Below are 18,892 nucleotides of genomic sequence, written 5' to 3'. Positions count from 1 at the left end.
ATTTCAAAAGATGTTTTTCTGGCTAGTAAACAAAGGAGTTTTTAACAAAAAATACTCCTACAGTCTTCTTTCCACAGAAGAGAAAAACCTGTTGGGGAAACATCTATGGAATATTTAGATGCAGCCTTGGGTTCCTGGAGTTGCAGTTAATTTTTCCATATGATGTTTTAAGCAGCAGTTTTAACATGGTGCTCGTAGAAAACAGATGATTTCTAAAAACTAATTAGGATTAGAAAAGTAATAGCTGATAATTTAAAATTCCCTTCTTGGGGGTCTGCATCTCCACTAGAAATATTTCTGTGGAGACTCAGAAAAAGGGGGTAAAAATACTCAGCTGATCCAATATATGCTTTCTAGAAAACCTTTTGACATTATGCCCTTATTTTGGGAATAAATGAGCCACGTTGCCTATTGTGCCTCAGACTTTCCGCTTGCAGTTGAGTTGAAAAAGACTATTGTTAATGTCGAATGGATGATTTGTAGCAATGGAAATAATTTCTCTAGGCATTTTCTTTAAGGCAGCTACTAAGAGAGCTTCTTGTTTGGGGGAGGCTTTGCAATCCAGACAGGTAGCTGCCAACATACTGTAATGCACTGTACAGAGCACTCTTTTAATGTACCAGTAGAGAACATGTCAGGGTAAGTAAAATCAAGTGAATGTGGTTGGATATGCTCAATGCGGACAAGAATCAAGACTCTTGCAGTGAATCTGGCAAAAGTAGCTGGGCTTGGGTTCTACTTTTCAACACTAAATCAGTTGATTGCTGACAGGGCCCCACAGAGGTCTGCTTGGCACACATAGTGAAACTCTACCCAGAGTTAGTAAAAACAACATGTGTTCCCAGAAGCTGCTTAGGAAGCTCTTTAAGCACTAGGGAATATCTGCAAAAGCCTTAGACCCTGAGAGTAGAAATAAGGACACCAATAACCTCATAATGAAGGAGTAGTCACCACAACTTATACTCCTGCTTTAGCAGTAGTGACTAAATGGATTAAGGCTAATACTGCTGTAAACAAGTGTAGGAGTGGTTGAAATTCTAACCAGGATTTCAGTATGGACAGAAATTGTGTCAATGGAAGAAACTGTAAAAACAGGCATTGTAAAGGGGATGTGTTAGTATAACTAATACATGAGATTCAGTGATGATATTCTGGCACGTTGTTTAACTGCTTGCTTTACCCTTTTATGGTCTATATTATCTCAAGATTGGTGATATTCCGGACTTTGAAGAGAATACCTGAGGGAGCATTTTCTGCTCTTGGAGAGTATGATTCTTGTGGTCTAAGGAGAAGGGGAATTACAAGAATGCAGGTGTTTCTGAAACAAGGTACCTCTACAAAGTATTAGTAAAATGAGAATTTTTTTTTTTTTTTAATCAACTTGTTCAGGATCACACAATGAACTGTATATTAAGCCATAAATGTAATGGAAGTTAGCAGGGGAAAAAAAAGAAACAAATCACAATATATGCTTCTTATATTATGATGCTTCTCCAGGCAATGTATATTTATGGAGATAAAGCCAGTAAAATCTTGACCTGATTGAAGAAAGCTGGAGGAGTGGAGTTGGTGCCGTGTTGTTGTGCGTGTAGTCGGAAGTGTGTGACAAGTACAACCTTGCTGCAGTGTTTGCTTCCAAGCCTTTGTAATTCTGAGCAGATTCAGTACTTGCTGCTGGTGGGCTACGCAACAGTAGCTGGTGCTGCTGCTACTTGCACGTAGTTTTATGCTTATGATATTAAGAGACCAGCCATACTCCTTTTATTCTGTTATTAAACGCTGCGTTTCTGTGCAGTTGCAAACCCAGGTGCAGGCTGAGGAGCTGTCTGTGCCACAGACCTCCCTTCTGCAAGGAGCAGGGGTGGGTTTATAACGCATTTCAGTTCTAGAAGGATCATTTGACAGTGAATAGGTGCAATTGCAGGTTCTCAGTTGGCTCTGATACAACCAGCAGTGCACTGGCAGCAACCCAGGTCTCAGTGGCTGGTTTTTGGTACCGAGGATGCCAAACTACCTTTTGCAAAGCTTTATGCTGGAGTGCCGCTACCATTAGTACTGAATGTAGCAAGATTAAAGTTACCTTGGATTTGTATGTGTGAGATGGAGTCCATATTAATAGAGTCAAATTTAGAATTTGTATACAGATACTACCATCTCCAATCTCAGCATTACTTTTACCATTTTACAAAATTAAAAATTATTTAAATGCCCTTTTTGGCTCTTTGGAATGCTCATTCACAATCATTCTATAATTCTATGATCTTACATGTGCTTAGTCTTGGTGAGGATATTGCTTTGTTTTTTAGGAAAACAAGAAGCGAATTTGCAATATTTTCTGGTTTGTAAATTAATTCTCATAATGGTAATGAAAAAAACCTGTAATCTGGGGATTCACAAATTACTTGCATAGGTATTTCCATCAGCTGCAAAAATAGGTACGTTTTGAGCCAGACTGAACATCTTGATATCATTCTGTTTAAACTGCAATATGGAGCATACAGTAGAGGCATCAGTGCTGCTGCTTGGATTCTGCTGGACTGAGCTGGACCTTGATTAATTCCACTTGTTGGGAGCTGTGATGGGAACATCATAAAAGATGCCAGAGAGATATTGCAGCTACAGTAGCTTCTAATTCTGTGCGAAAAAACGTGGCAGTTCAGCTGTTGGGGCTGCATTTGCTACTCTTAACCGCCCCAGACTAGTTTAGGGTTGGGAAAACGGGGGAGAATACTCCGTACCCCTGGAGGTGATCTCCATGTCACTAATTGTGTAGTATTAAAACCCTCATCTGTTCCCAGTTTTGTTGTAAACTGTAACATAGTTTACATTTTATCTATATTTGCGGTTTTAGTAATGTTTTTAAAAATCCTCTTTCATCAAAATTGAAAACAGGTATTATGTAAATATGCTAAAGAAACCTAAATGGAAACACCCCCCTCTCAGATGGTGAGCAGTGGCACTAGCAGGCACAAAACTACTTGCTGGTATGGAGATATCATCCTTTTTTTCCTCATTAATCACATGTATAATTTTTGCTTCCAATTCCATAACCTGGTCTTAGTTTTCACACAATATGCTTTGTGAACAACATGACTAGGAATGTGAAAGGGATCCTACTGCTGCATTTACTTGTTTTCTGTATGTGAAAAAAAATACTCAATGCAGTGAAAATGAGATCTGATGTATGAGGTGTTAAGCCTCGTGCAGACAAGGTAAGATGAAATGCTTGATGAACTGGTAATTAAAAAGTTAAAAAAAAAAACCTGAACTGAACAACAAGTTGAAGTTAACAAATGTATCCCAATTCATATTTCTTATTGTATTTAAATGGCTTTCAGTAATGTATTAATGCTTCTAAGTGCTTCTTATAGAGAGGAAAAAGGGTTACTTGAAAAAGCAACCCTCAAATAAAAGAATATATTTAATGAACTTTGACTTTAATATTGGAAAAGCACAACCTTTGGAGACTGTCAGTTTAGCAGCAGTTATGTTGATTAGAATTTTGGAAAAAATAGCTTAAGCCAAACCACTGAAAAGATTTGGTCAGCCAGAATCTCAATACTGTAGAGATCTAAATTTTGCATTGGACCTTCCATTATGTAAATTGGCTTTATGTAATTCTAAAGTCAAAAGATGTTTGTATTAGAGGAATAAATGTGGAGTTTATTTGCTCTCCAATAAGTGGTACAAGTTTGGAAGAAAGTAGTGATTCAAGTATTTCCAAATATAAGTGGAAGAAAGTGAAAAATTCTTTCAGGGTGCCAGCATTGTTTGCTGAGGGCAGCAGAGCCTTCAGTGTTGAGTTTCACTGTTAATGATGTTACAATTCTGTGATTGTGTTTGCTCCATTTTACACTTCATAGTTTGTCTTACTTGGGGAGGCAGCCTGGAATGTATTTTTTAAAGTTTCTTAAAAAAAAAAAAAAAGCGGTGGGGAAATGGATCTTCAGTAACAATCTGTGATGTCTCATTCCTACTCTCTGCAAATTTATTTTCAGATAACATTAATGGATTCTGAATGAATTAATTCAAAACGGGATGATTTTTCTCATGCATTTCAATAGCACCTATCAGATGATTGATACAGAGATCCATAAAACAAGATAATGCTACCAGATGCTTCCAATATTCAGCAGTGTCTCTGATGTTCTGGCTCAGCAGAAACAGTCATCCAGACTGCTTCAGAGGTTTTTAATATTTAGTAGTCTATTGCTAAATTATGACCCTATAAGCATCTTTTTCACCTTCCTATTTATTCACACTGTACCTAAAATAATCCAACAGACTGAGTCAGCTTTTAACTCAGAAAAAAAAAAGTACTGACACCTTAAAACTGCCTAACTCACCAAAGTTGAGTTCCAATCTGCTAATAGCAGTTTTGCAATAAAATCCTATCTATGATTAAAAAACAAGCTGTGATTATAAAACAAGCCTTAAAATGGCACAAAAGTCAACTGACTGATAAGTGGCATTTAGGATCTCTTTTCTGTACTGTTATATGTTCTAGAGAGTTCAGGTTTGTGGTGCTGGGGCGAGGGACATCTGTTTTCCTTTTCTTCTGAAACTTGTGGATGTTTTTTCGAAGGAAGAACTGACATTTTCAGATATGAAGGAAGAAACGTGTGGGATTTTGTTGGGGTTTGTTTTTAAGGAGAAACCGATGGAGACACCTTTTTTTTCCTGGCAGGACTTCTGGTGTAACAGTATTGATCCATCTGTTCTTTTGTCAGTGCCTAAACATGTTACTTTCCCACTGCCTTCCTAATACATTTGTTGTCTGAACTGGAAAGCAGAGATGTTTCTACATCTTCAAATGTGTTTTACATCTGTTTGTCTGCTTAGGGAAGCAATTCCGAAGAAGCAGCAGCAGCAACAGATTGGAAATAATATTGGTTGAGGTTGGGAGCTAATGGGATGGAATTGGAACTCCGAAAGACAGATCCAAAGTAGTTTGTTTCCTGTATTACTGTAATTTTTCTCACATTTCTGAGCTTCTGATCTTCCTATTAATTAGTTATATCCTCATTGTTTTTACTTGATGCCCCTAGCCCAGCATAGCTGTTCCAGTTTCTGCATGCATGTATAACAGACCCCAGTCGTTAATGATAGGCAAAGCAGAGTAAGCATGGAAGTTTTATATATATATATATATACATGGTGGTAGGAGTTTTACACACAAAATTTCTGTTGTTTCATCTGTGAAATGTCATCGTTGGAAGTCATGCACAGAGGGCATCCATAAGTTTAATTTTGTTTCCTCATTTCGAGTTTGCAATTAAGTGAGGAGGATACTTCAAGATTCAAATGCCTTTACAGGCTGTGCGTGCTGTTTAACTGCATGGCAAGCAATTAGCATTGCAAAACTTATACGCTAATTTTATAAAAATAGAACTGCAGGATAGTTGGAAGTGTAGTTGTTGTTGTACTGAAACAAATAGAAGGCTGATTAAATGAAGTATCTTTAAGGCTAAAAAAATGTTAGATGACCCAAAATTAAAATATATGTGGAAAACATCTTTCTAATCTGTTATGAGCTCAGTGGATTTTATCAGGAGTTCTTGATAGGTGAAGTGGTATATATGAAGGGAACAGAGTTGAAAGGCCTGAATTTATACGGTAACTAAATTTTTTCTCCTTCTATTGCAGTGCTGTGAGAAACAGCTTTGAATGACTACAAGATTGAAACCCTGACACAGGAACTCAGAAAAAAATAGATTTTTATAGCTCTACATAACAATATTACACTGCAGTGAGTCATGCATTTCAACTAATACTTTGTGTCTTAGAATTACTTAATTTGATTTTTTTAATACAATTTGAACATAAACCTGACTTTAGCAGCTACTGCATGAACGATTCAAGCCGTAGGAAAACCACAGAATCATAGAATAGTTTTATTAATTGAGTGGACCTTTAAAGGTCATCGAGTCCAACCCCTCTGCAGTGAGCTGGGACACCTTCAACTAGATCAGGTTACTCAGAACCCCATACAACTTGACCTTGAATTGCTTCCAGGGATAGGGCATCTGCAACCTCTCTGGGCAACCTGTTCCAGGGTAAAACTATAAAAATTTCATTTAAAGCTTAATGATTCATGGAAAAATTATTTGTACCTGTCATCAAAGGACCTTTCCAGATTTATATGTTTTCTTTTATTCTTTCTGCACTGTCCACAAACACTGAGTTTGAATTTCATATTTGTTTATGGAAAAATATTTCTCATTTAAAGAACTGCAGCTTTTGTAACCTCTCCAGGAAATAGTGTCTGCCCGTGAACACTGGAAACTTTACATTGCATTAAATTACTGCTACGTGGCACTGCAACTCTTCTAATCCAAAGAATCAAAACCATGAAAGTACATTGTATATTTGCCCATATAATTTTGTTTTTTCCAACTTTTCTATAGTATGTGACTGCCGTGTTTTTCAAGTAGGGTGATTAGCTAAAGGTGCTGATTTCTCTAATAGTGCAAAAGGGGTGATTTTATGGGAAAAAAATGATATGACTTAAAATGTAACTGCATTTGTGTTGTGAAACAGTGTCATGAAATCAGTAAGATTTTATTGAGTTAGACAAACCAGGTATCTGTCCTTATATGTACACTTTTTGTTTTAATATTCTTTCATAATACCAGTAGCTTTTATTTTTAGACTAGCTACTCAGTGGTAAGATGGAAGGTTAGCTGTGTGAAGTCAGGTACTATTTTTGGTTCTGTATTAGACTTCCCAGTTATGCCACCTAAGGAAAGAATCTGTTATGCTGACTTGTGAGCTGGTGTGGTTAATGCATCTATGGGCAAAGATATCCTTCCTTGTCTGGTAACTGAAAACACTTTCATTTGTTTTTCTCTTCAGACAAACTGGATTATGTTGGTATTATGAGCTGCATTTGCAAATTTTCTGTTTCCAGTTTCCACTTACTCCATGTTTATTTTAGTAAGGCTGTTGTTTCTTTGTGTAACTTATGAAATTGAGGAGCATGTCATTAAATTTCACTGTTTAATATACTGAAATTATGGACTCTTGTTGAAGTAGTGGATAATACTGAGGGGAATGATTGTTCGGGGGTGTTTTGCATTACAGAGGTAGATGAGCTGTACAGTGTGATTCAAAATAATTCAAGATTTCCAGCATTATTAGACCTTTTCATCTGTAACTTTCCAGTATCTAAATAGCTGTACATAATCAGTGCAATAATTGAAATGCCATTTTGCAGAGAGATCAGTTTTGCTCTTTTAGAAAAAACAGTGGATGGACTTTGCCAGAAAGTCAGTCCTACACTACTGGAAGGCTTTGAAAAGTAGATATATGTAGCAGCTCACTTTAACTTATGCATATTCCTACAGCTTATTTTCCTTCCTGTCATCTCCATTGCAGTGAGGATGATCTATTTGGGTGCGATCCAAATAGATCTTCCATTTCTCTGTGTGTTCATTCTCCGAATTAAATTTTGAGATGTTAAAAAAAAAAATGCAAAAATCCCTTTTTAAAATTGAGGTAAAACTAAAGTGTGATATATGCTCTATTCCATCATCTGTTCCCAATAGCTGTATGGCTTTATGAGTTGTGGTGACCTGAGCAGGCTGTCTGCTCAGTCTTTCTGCATTGTCATCCTGTATTAGGCGTTTCCTGGGCTTACTGCCAGACTTTCTCTGTTTACAAGGCAGCAGGCAAAGATTTAACATTTCTGTTTTCTTTCTTACTCTTCAGATTCCCTGGGAGACAGAAGGATTTGTCTTCCCCTTTTTTTTCACTGCTGTTCCTCATCATGGAGTATCAGTAAAATGAGGTTCATTTTCTAATGGCCAGTGTAATAATGTGACACAGCCACTGATTAAATAATCATTTAGGAAGTTGGCATAGAAGAATTGCTCTCATTATGGTCTTTGATTCAGTTTTTTTTTCTGTTTTCCTAAATAGGTTAACGAGCTCCCTTTGTCCAAGACAGACAACTTCAACATTTACAAATTATTAGAAACAGAAAACTTACTTTTTCTCCCTCTGTTCTCTGAATTTAATAAACTTGAAGGACAAGACAAAAGATTCAAGATGCCAAACCTCAGATGGTAAATTAGACAATGTCTTGTGGAAGTTCTGACCTAGAAATCAGATTTATTTTATGGTTTATTGCAGTGTCCAGCATAGTTCAGAAGGTCCTGAGACCTTTGACAAGCTGTGGTTGTGTATAGCTTCATAAATGTGAGTAATTTCACTGACTGTGGTGGAACTGCTCTGAAGTCTAAAGCTAACCAACTGCATGGGTCTAAAAGGGACTTTGCAGAGTGAGACTGAAACCAAGTGAACTATTTGAATTAACTATAGAGAAAAAGGACTGCCATCGTGTTTCCATAAACAGGTTAACTGGTACTGTTAAAAAGGTCTTAGAGCCCCTGAGTAAATATGCAAACAAACCTAAAAGCCCCACGTTTAAAAAGTTTCTTTATTTTCTCAAGAAGTATGGTAAGTCAATAGAAAGAAAAATCACAGTCTTAAAAATCTGTAGTAGTTTTGCTGGTCAAGATGCACAGTCGCAAACCAGAAGATCAGGTAATGAATTTTTGAATTTTGTAACAATGTTGAAACTTTTGCATTCTTTCTGCATGATGTTATCTCTGTTACTGTTTTTCATGTTTCAGTTGCAGACAAAATAATTGTCCATTTGAGCCTCAGAAATTAAGAGGTATTTGACCTAATTCCAATTATTTTCAGAGAACAAAGGAGTGTGTTTTTTTTCTCCTTGTCTGCTAATTACCTCATGGACGTTGACTGTTGGGGAAGTTGTTACGTTGCATCACATAGTCCTCACAGCTACAACCAGTAGGAAAGTTCTCTAGAGTTTATCAAGCTCATGGTTTTATGTCCAGAAACTTTGGGCGCCCCCAGTCTACACTGTAGATGTTTTGGGCAGATGTGCCCAGTTTTAGTAGCATATGAGCTCTTTCAAGCCTTGCATCAAATGTTAGCAGCTTGCTTACTCTTCTTTTGGTGTTGTATAATTTTATTTACTTTGGGAATTCCCTGAGAGATTCTGTAGTAGGGCTGTCACAGAGGACATAAACTGGGAAGGAACAGAAGCTTTTGCAAGTGTCAAGTGCTTCTTCATTATACCAGCAGGAATCTTATCATTTGACCTGATTTTCCAGGTTTACTACGTGTCTGATATAGCAGTGGGTTTTGTTGCTGTTTTTGTGTGTAGTGTGGGCTTCTGGCCCTTGAACAGTTTCTTTTTTTACCTGGTTCCAAATTGCTGAGTGTAGTTGTCTTTGACACTTTTTGTCATTTCTACCAAGTGACTAGGTTATTATTGAAAAAAAAAAAAAATTCTGGCAATTACTGTATCTTTTAAAGGGCATATTATGGGCTTGTTGGTTTGAGTTTTCTGTGTATTTCTACTTTCTGAATGTATTCTAGCTACCCATCTGGCTATTCTCTAGGTATTTACTGAAGACATATGAGGAAACATGACTCAGTATAACCAGGCAAATAGCTGCCATAATCTGGTAGTGAACTTCTTGTGCCTCTTGTTTCAATCATGAAGGGCGTTGATGGCTTTGTAAGTATTTAGGAATATTGGTTAAACACACCGTCTTTCCCCTGGTCACGTTATTCTGAGAAAGTGCAGAGACCAAAGGGAAGTTCCAAGGTAAAAAAAAACTGTGTTAAAATCACGGTACTCAGTTGGAAATGGTGGGAATGCCCTTTTCACCTTCCTTTTTGAGTTCCTGAGGCTGCCTAGAGGAAACTTCTTTTCAAAGTTAAGCCTACTCCTCTTGGTGATGGAACTGAAATAGGAAACAGACAACTGACCTGTTTCTGCAGGAGTGCTTTCCTTGCATTTTGCACTATAGGACACATATAAACCCTTGAAATGTGAGACTGGCAGCTTCAGAAACACTTCAAGAATTTTAATGAGGCTGAATGGCAGTGAAGGGGAAGTAGCAGTGCTAAGTGTATTTCAAAAGGGGAAACAAAAATGATGATTGCAAATATGACCTGACTGGCAAAATAGACAAGTATTTGACTTTTGCTTACTCAGAAAAAAAAAAGTTGATACCAGGGGCAAAGGGCAGAACCATCAGGACAGCATAGTTGTAATCTGTCCCAGTCAAAGAGGAACAGCATTTCCCAGTTAGAAATGTGGAGACTCCTCACACTGAAGGCAGTAGAGAGAGGTTGTATCTAGATTTGCCACACTGACATTTAACACATTATTCACTTTTCTTTTTTTTTCCGGCAATTCATGGGAAAAAACACACAGCCTTTCTTCAAGAATTTCAGCCTCAAATTGCTGAGCTGAAAATACGTTGACAAATCCAGCTGTTACACCGCATGCCAGTTCTCCTTTTGCATCCTATGTTATGTGCTTCCTTTTAAAAATATTTATGCCATATCCTGTTTCTTGAATTCAGTAGATACAAATATTTCTTCTATTGTTAAAACAAATACAAATAATCTCGCATATCTTTTCCAGTTTTAGTGTTTTAGTTCCATTTGCAGCTGCTGTAGAGAATTTGTCATCCAGAGAAGCTTTCCCCAGACAGAGGGTGTGGCTCTCCAGACTTGAACTGTACAGTCCTGTAGCTGCTTACTTAAATGGAATCAGACATACTAAATTAAACTAAAGCATTTGTCTTTACAGCCCTTCCTGCTACGTTTAGAATGAAGTATATTTGTAGAGCTGGAATAAATACAGTTTATCCAGCGAGCTCCTGGCTGGAAGCTGTTGATGTATGATTACAAAACTCTGCTTAGCATTAAAGATTTCAGAGAATTTGATTTTCCATTAATTTGTCAAGTTTTTATAAAATCTCTGTGGCACCAGTCTCTTAATTTTTTTTTAAGTATTTTTCTTCTGGAGATTGGAGGACAAATACATTCATGATAAGTTTCACTTCTTTCAATTTTTTTTCCATTGTAACTTCATCATAAAGGACAATTGTTGAATACATGTTGAATTCTGTATATAAAGATTGATCATTATTCATGTTTCTTCCCAAGGGAAAATGTCTTCTGTTTATAGATCCAGAGGTGGGAGTAGGGGTTGATGTAAATTACATTTCAAAGCATGTGTGGTGGTAATGGGAAAGAGATTTCCGTATGGATCACAATTTGAATATTCTAGTCCAAAGGCTTGATCTGACTGAAGAAGTATTTTTTGGAAAGAGCAAACTTCTTTGGTTATAAATATTTGTCAGTAATATAAACCTATTTTAAAAGGTAAATATGATGGGTGTATGAGACATGAAAGCACTGCATTAGTAGACAGCAGTGGATCAGGAATTTGATTTTTCAAATAGACAAGTTTCTCTCCCTTCCTTTTCAACACCCTATTTTCACCTTTTTTTTTTTTTCTGCATGTAAACCACATTTTTTGTGCTATAGCTCTGTGCTTTAACATTGTCTTGCAAACTGTTGTTAGTTATGACACTTCTGTAACATAATGAATATTTAGTCATATGTACCTCCCTTAGAAAGGTCTTTGTTTTTCAATAAACTTCATCCAGTGTTTCAAGATGTCCTCAGCTGGGGAAGGTTTATGAGAAAAGACTGCCTTTTTTATAAGAAGCAATTCAAGTTTCGAACCATTGGTTCATTGTGCCACTTGCATACTTGTTTGGGTTTGTAGTCATTGAAACCAATTACAATTTAATTTTTCTGATGCTGCTGTGTGAATTATGTTGTCTTCTGATATTTTTTGAGCCCGTCAAGCAGCAGCGATACCCTGAGTCCTTTGCACGTGTTCTCAGAAAACTGTGGTGAGAATGCAAGTGAAAGGATTCTGACAAAACAGGCCCACAATAATGCTGTAGTGACTCTACTAAAAAAGAAAATGTAATATTGAGTTATATTTATTCTGAAACTTCTCAGACAACATTTTTGCTTTTCCCTATTCTGTTGTATTCCTTCATGTAATTCTAGGCCATTAGAAGTATCTTTAAAGGACTGAGTAAAAATCCAGTTCAGTCCTATGCAAATGTGATCCACTCTGCTGTGTATAGTGACATATTTTGAAGAAAAGTAGTACAACAGAACAATCTGAGCAGTCTTGAGTTGTCAGAGGAGCAGCACTAAGTCATTTTTCATTCTAAATTAGGGGAAGGCAGTGGTGTTACCAGCAGAGCATGGGCAATGTTTCTATGGGAATGGGTGTTTAACACATTTTAAACATGATAATTGAAACTTTTAAAGTTAACGAGATTACATTTTTCTAAAGTGTTCCTAGAGGACTGTTTCAAAGTATATTTCTATTTTCTATATGGAGGGAAAAAAAGAGTTCAAGGAAGTGTGAAACTTTGGTGGAAGCCTTTGTAGTGTTGGCTATAATGATAAACCTCCCAGAAAACTTCATTGTTTAGCTCTGTATATGCCTTTGTTAAAAAAAAAAAAAAAAAAAAGTCAGATTTAAGGTAGATTTATTTTTTTCCCCGTGGACAAACAAATCACATTCCTTTTGTTCTTTTAAAAGAGTATTTTCTGGGGTAATTAAAGTCACAGACAGGAGAGAGATGTTCTGATTGAGCTTTACTGCAAAGGCAGCGATGGAAAGCACGCATTGAGAAGGTACTTGTCTAGAGCTTTTGTGGCTGTAAAGTAGGAAGTGGCCAGATCTGAATCTCAAAAATTACTTTATGACTAATTTAAAGAAAGCTTTCAGCACTGTCAAATATCAAGTCTCCTTTTGGTGCTGAACTTCTTCAAGGTGTGTAAAGCTTTTCACATTTTCAAGTTCACGCATGAAAGCTCACAGCATGAGGAATAGTAAGAGAGTTGTTTGAATGAAGGACTACATATTTGACTGGTTTTGATGTGATACACGCCTATGCAGCTTTGGTAATAACTTTGAAAGGCATTTTAGGGAAGATTTTGAAGACCAGAACAGTTCTTTTAGTGCTGAGCACAGCAAAATGAAGAGTGAGTGAGATGATACAGAGGATTAGTGATAAAAGAAGCAACATTGTCATACACTAGTTTGACTAACTAAGTTTTTGATCCCTAACTTACTGAAATAACTGCCATTCTTTAAAAAAAAAAATTGTTCAAAAATTTTTGGTTTTAAATTTCTAAACTGATTGAATCCTGATCAAATTTATAAAACGACTCCTACATGACCTAAGTGCAGATATTCTTTGGAGCAGAATTGTGTGTTTTGCAAGTTAGACCATGGTGAATTTGCAGCATTTAAAAACACATGCAAACAAGTTATTAATTTCAGCTTTCTCTTTATATTTTCTTGCATACTAAGTGAACTGTTATCATTAATTACACTGTGTACCTTAATTTTAATCCTGTAGGAAATGAAGACTTGGTTTTAACATCAGTTTGCACCTCAAGAGATGTGCCTTTGACTTTATTATGATAAAAGCCTAGAAAAAGTCCTTTTAGGAAAACACATTTCCATAAGCTTGATTTTAAAAATGCTTCTCTCACCTCATCATGTGGGGTTACTTGGGACTTGTAAATTCTAGCAGATCTTTATTTCTCGTTGCATACAATTGTTCAATATTTTTTTCTTCTTGTGTATTTTATGTGTAACCATTCTGGACTATTTGTAGGGAGGAGGACTTCCAGTATTCACTGCTGGAATATAGCAAGTGACTGTGTAAAGCTTTCTCATATCTGCACTTATCTGTCTTTCAGTTATAAGTGTATTTAGTATCTTTTGCAGTAAGCTGAAGTCTCTAGTGGCGTGTGACTGACAGGTGGAAGTCACACAGGTCAGATACAACAGCGTGTGAGCAGAATGAGAGGCTGGAATTAGCCTGAGCTCTGAGATGGAGGTATTGCTCCAGCTCCAGCAGTTTGTCTGATCACTGGCACTCATCATTACTCCTGTGTATTCTTGCCTGGGGAAACTATATACGTGAACGTGTGAGAAAGCCCCTATGGGAATTAATATGTTTCATGAAGTTCTTTATTCATTCCCAATCTCCATTTTTAGCAGATTTTCCGGTGCATTTCCAAGGGTGCTCCTGACAGCTTTTGTGCGCAAATCTGACCCTTCCTTTGTAGAATTGCTCTGCAGACAACAAAAGGATGTTGCTGCATGCAGTTATATCCCTGTGCATTTCCCAGAGTCTAACATAAAACCTGTCATTTCCTCCTCCCTTACTCTTCAGCTTGGATGTTAGACTGGATGGGTTAAGGGGTGAGGGCAAGGCTTTCAATCAGAGCAGAAGGATTAATTTTAGGCACTGCTAAACCACAACATTTAACTCCAACCTGCTCGAAACGCACTGCAAAGCACTGGGGGCATGAGTAGAGCAGTGGTGGGTAGGCAGAACTTGCGGAAATGGCAGCCAGTTTTAGGGGCCTTGGGTGTGAACTTGTGCCTCACAGAACATCTCTGCCTGTGTGGGATAAGTGTTATGGAACCTTTCTAACAGCTTTTCTTGTAGTGATGGGCTTGGGCTGGTTGCTGGATTCCTGAAATCTGTGGAAATGATGATGAGTCCTCTTATTGATAGAGAGAGTTATTAAGCAGAGGGGAAGAAATCCCAAGTTAGCAAAACGACCTTTTGAATGCAGTTTTTACTGCCTCTTCAGTTATCTAGAAGCAGCTGTTTCAAGCAGAGCTGAAAATGTCTCTCCTCGATGAGAGCAAATTGTCATTGCAGTGGTAAAATAATAATAAAAGGATTTTGGTGATGGCTGGAGCCCTTTGGCTGCATAACACAGTGACACAAATGCTGGATACTGCATGTGGCACTGCGGTGAGCATCCGGCTGTTCTCCTGGGTTAGCTGCCATGACAACTGCGCTGCTGGGGAATGCCCTGTGCTGGTCTTGCAGAGAGCTGAGGGTCATTGATATTCTGAGTGTTTCTCGGAATATTGCAGGCAGTAGAGACCCCTTCCCATAGTTCTGCTGATGTTTAGGATTACTACAGTGGGTAAAATATGAAAATAGTGTTGTTGACAGGTACCCGGAGAAGGAAAAAAAGCTAGTTTCTCTAAAAGCAGTTTTTTGTTTTACTTCTTTAATTTTGTGGGTTTACCAACTAATTTTAATTTGCTTAGCTTCTACATAGCTTTTACTTCCAGATCTCATTTGGGCATGCAGTATTAAAAAGAATAAGAAAACATTCACCCAGTAAAATTTTAACCTGTTTCCATTTTAAAAAAATAGCTTGCTATCTGGAACCCCTTTTTTTTCCTTACAAGGGGAGTTAGGCTGAGTTCAGTGGAATTTCTTGTTGTGGCTTTTTGGTTTTCATTGTTTTTAAAGCAGACACTTGCCTCCTTCACACACTGATTTGTATTGACTTTTGAGGCTGAAGTTTTTCAAGGCTTTTGGTTTTTGTGTTTTTAAAGAATGTAAAAAATGTGCTTCTTTCTGATACCTCCATCATTCTTGAACTACATTGCAACATCATTACTGGGATAATTAAGAACAGACAACTGCAAAGACCATGGAAGGGACTCTATTTCTTTTTTTTCTTGAATATGAATTACTTTTTTTTTTTAATAGGACATTAAAACAGAGCATAAAAATAAACAAATTCCAAATGCAATCTCTTTAACTCAACAGATTTTCCTGCAAGCAATTAATGTAAGAATACAAGAAGCTTTGATAGTTGAATAGTGTTTTCATATATTCCTATCAAAGTCATCAGCCGGCATATGTAGTTAAAGGCAAAAGTCATCAGTGTGCTTATGTGGTTTATTAGCAAAAATACAGGTCTTAAATGTAAGAGAAGGTGTTTTTGGAGGTAAGGAGCAGTCATATTTTACATTCTTGGCCCTGAGGTTTCCAGCACCACTAGAGAGCCTGAAGTACTGAGCAACTCAAGTGTTTGTATGATTACAAAAGAACATTATGCTATCACTGCAAAAAGGTAAAGACAAACTTATTGTTGCTGACCAACTGAAGATTTAGTATTTGAAAGTACTGCATTTGTTCATTTTGCTTTGTATATTTTGCTGTCAAGGTAACGTGCTTGCAGGACTTCTTTGGAGATGACGACGTCTTCATTGCGTGTGGGCCTGAGAAGTACCGGTACGCTCAGGATGACTTCGTGCTGGATCACAGCGGTAAGATTATACATCCCAAACCCACTGAAAGAGTAAACTTCCCCCAGCTCCCCTGTTCAATCCTCAAAAGTTATGTCATTTAGGAAGCTATACATGGAAATACATCTTCCTATGGATAAAAAAGTTTTTCAAACCATCATCTGGATTCTATAAGCCTGTTAAAATACACTAACAAAGCTGATCTGTTTTCCTGCAAAACAGACACTGTCTCTAAAGTTACATAGAGAGCAGCATTGAATTTTGAGAGGTTCAGTCATGGATCTGATAAATCTAAAATCTGTTAAAAATGTTCAGTTTAGACATCTGTGACTGTAAGATAATTTCCAGGTTTCTGTCTTCGTGAGGTTTTTAAAAAATCGCAGATGTAACCATGCTCATTTCAGGTCTTGAATTTGTCCTGCCAGACAATTCACACATTCCAGTTTGGGGGTGAGACAAACGAGGGCGTTGTGCCCCTGCTGTCTGCCTTAGACAGATCATGAATTTAACTTGTTTGTGAAAGTTGTTTTTCTGTGAAGAGAAACTTTATAATGTAAGTCCAAGAGAAAAGCAGTCCTCTACCAGGCAGTTTTAGAATTGTCCTGGAATATACTGTGTCAGGTCTGGGCCCCTCAGTTTAGGAAGGATATTGAGGTGCTGGAGCAGGTCCAGAGAAGAGCAACCAGGCTGGTGTAGGGACTTGAGCACAAGTCCTATGAGGAGAGGCTGAGGGAGCTGGGATTGTTTAGCCTGGAAAAGACGAGGCTCAGGGGAGACCTCATCACTCTCTACAACTCCCTGAGAGGAGGTTGTAACCAGGTGGGGGTCGGTCTCTTCTCCCAGGCAACTGTCAGTAAGACAAGAGGGCATGGTCTTAAGCTCTGCCAGGGCTGCCCAGGGAAGTGGAGGATTCTCCATCCCTGGAGGTTTTCAGGATGAGACTGGATGTGGCCCTTAGTGCCATAGTCTAGTAACCTCAGCAGTTTTGGATCAAGGTTTGGACTTGATGATCTCAGAGATCTTTTCCAACCTGGTTGATTCTATGATTCTATGAATTTTTTTTAACTGACAGCAAAAGCACCTGCTGTTTTTGTAATTTTTACGAATGCCGTAATGTCATTACAGAATGTTCAGTTGCAGCAAGTATAGGTGTATATCTAACCACTGGCCCATGCATTTGGATGGATGGAGGATTCAGCTGGCTCTGATTCTGTTGATTGTTGCCAGTGTGCTACTTTTCCAGAAACTGCTTGATTATGTTGATTCAGCGAGTGTGGAGGTGATAAGAAGGGTATTTTTTGACGTAGTTAATATAGCTATGGTTTTATTCTTATACAGGAATGGAAGAACATGGTTGTATTAACTCACAATGCAAATCCCAGTCTGGCTATAATCCTAATTTCCCTTGCACATTTTAAGGCTGTAAGATTACTTTTCACATTACACGGTGCACAGACTAATTGGGCTCATTTCCTCGCTGAGAACCCAGTGGTGGAGGGGTTTTTCCTCCCTCTGTCTCTTCAGCTTTGGTGGTCCCTGCTTCCTCTAATAACTCTGAAAAGCAGGTTAGGTCCAGACAGGAATGTGACTAGCAGGGCATGCAGCTCAACTTCACTCTTTTTGATGATGACATGGCATCATTATTATGATGACATTGACATTGTAGTGATGAATAACAGGGACAAAATTAGGAGGGAAATTTATAAGATTCCATTCAGAATGATTTGCTAACGATGCCAGCTGTAGGAATGAAATGTTTCCAAAGTGTCAGTGCATGTATGCCTATTGATTCCTTTTCCACTTAGGTTGTCTTTTATTTGATGATATATAGCTGATGGTAAATGACAGTAATCTATTGTTTCAGCCTTTTGGAAACAATAGACATTTTTCACCCTTCAAAAATTGATCACAACATCAGTTTCTTGCAGGAGAAAGGAAATGGTGCTGGCTGTGCAGTTACCCTATATGAAACTGCTATTACAGCATGCAGAATTTACTGAATTGTCAGAAGAACCTTGGTATCAGCGTGTGTACAGACTTGAATTATAGTAATAATCCAGCTTCAAGATGTGAAGAAATGTTATATGCAGAATGTTACATACAGTATTTGAGTAGCTCAAATATGTTTTTATGCTAAGTAGGTTAGAGTTCTGAGATGCTCTTACAAATTTTTTTAATACATGAGGGCATTTTCTGGGTAATAACCAGCATAGGGGTGTGTGGAGGAAGGCTGTAGCACTGAACTGTTGTCAAAACTCTTACCTGCTTGCTTTGTAGAATGTCGTGTTATGAAGTCCTCTTATTCCCGATCATCTGCCATGAGGTACACTGCATCCAAAAGTCCAGGACCTTCACGTCGAAGCAAGTCACCTGCCTCAGGTACTACTTCTAGGAAAAAGCTGAACACGTGAAATACATGGAAGTTAGAATTTGTTTAATAGAGTGAGGAAAGCTGTTGGCTCTGTCTGAAATACAAATGCCACACTTTGTTTCCTGAGGGGAAAAGAATGTTCTTTCAGTTTGTCTCATAGATTTAATACTAATCTAAAATAAAATTTGCGCTTTTTTTTAATTCTGGGAAGAAATATGATTTCTATTTTTTTAATTACAAGCACAAATAATTTCAGTTTATGAATACTGGAATGATTTGTGCTAATTGTACACTTGGGATGTATTTTCAGCATGGCACTTGATTTTCTTGAAGACCATTAACTACAGAGTGATTATGTGGTTAAATTTGTATTTATTGAAATAGAGTATACCCTCAAGTTTTGAAATTGAGATTTTTTTTCTGTGTAAGCCGAATATTGTAGGAAATACAGGACTTTGATGTTTAAAGTAAATTTAGGAGATGTACTGTAATGCTATTGCCCATTAACAGAG

General features: G+C 37.5%; 1 protein-coding gene across 8 annotated transcripts in view; it reads left to right on the top strand.

Moving 5' to 3' along the window:
- The window catches only part of DCLK2 (doublecortin like kinase 2), an 82,637-nt gene that overhangs the window by 26,513 nt on the left and 37,232 nt on the right, over positions 1–18,892 (top strand). For all 8 annotated transcript variants that reach the window (XR_007630243.1, XR_007630242.1, XR_007630241.1 and 5 more), the window contains exons 3-4: positions 15,928–16,030; positions 18,287–18,388. Coding sequence is in view for 5 of the 8 variants with exons in the window: in XM_050327281.1 (XP_050183238.1) it covers positions 15,928–16,030; positions 18,287–18,388 (205 nt within the window). In the remaining 3 variants the exon portion in view is untranslated. The remainder of the gene's footprint in view (positions 1–15,927; positions 16,031–18,286; positions 18,389–18,892) is intronic.

This window comes from Myiozetetes cayanensis, unplaced genomic scaffold (genome assembly GCF_022539395.1).
Source record: "Myiozetetes cayanensis isolate MyiCay16 unplaced genomic scaffold, myiCay2020 scf33, whole genome shotgun sequence".
Taxonomy (NCBI): domain Eukaryota; kingdom Metazoa; phylum Chordata; class Aves; order Passeriformes; family Tyrannidae; genus Myiozetetes; species Myiozetetes cayanensis.
Note: the sequence above shows the minus strand (reverse complement) of the source record. Positions and strands in the feature narration are given on the sequence as shown.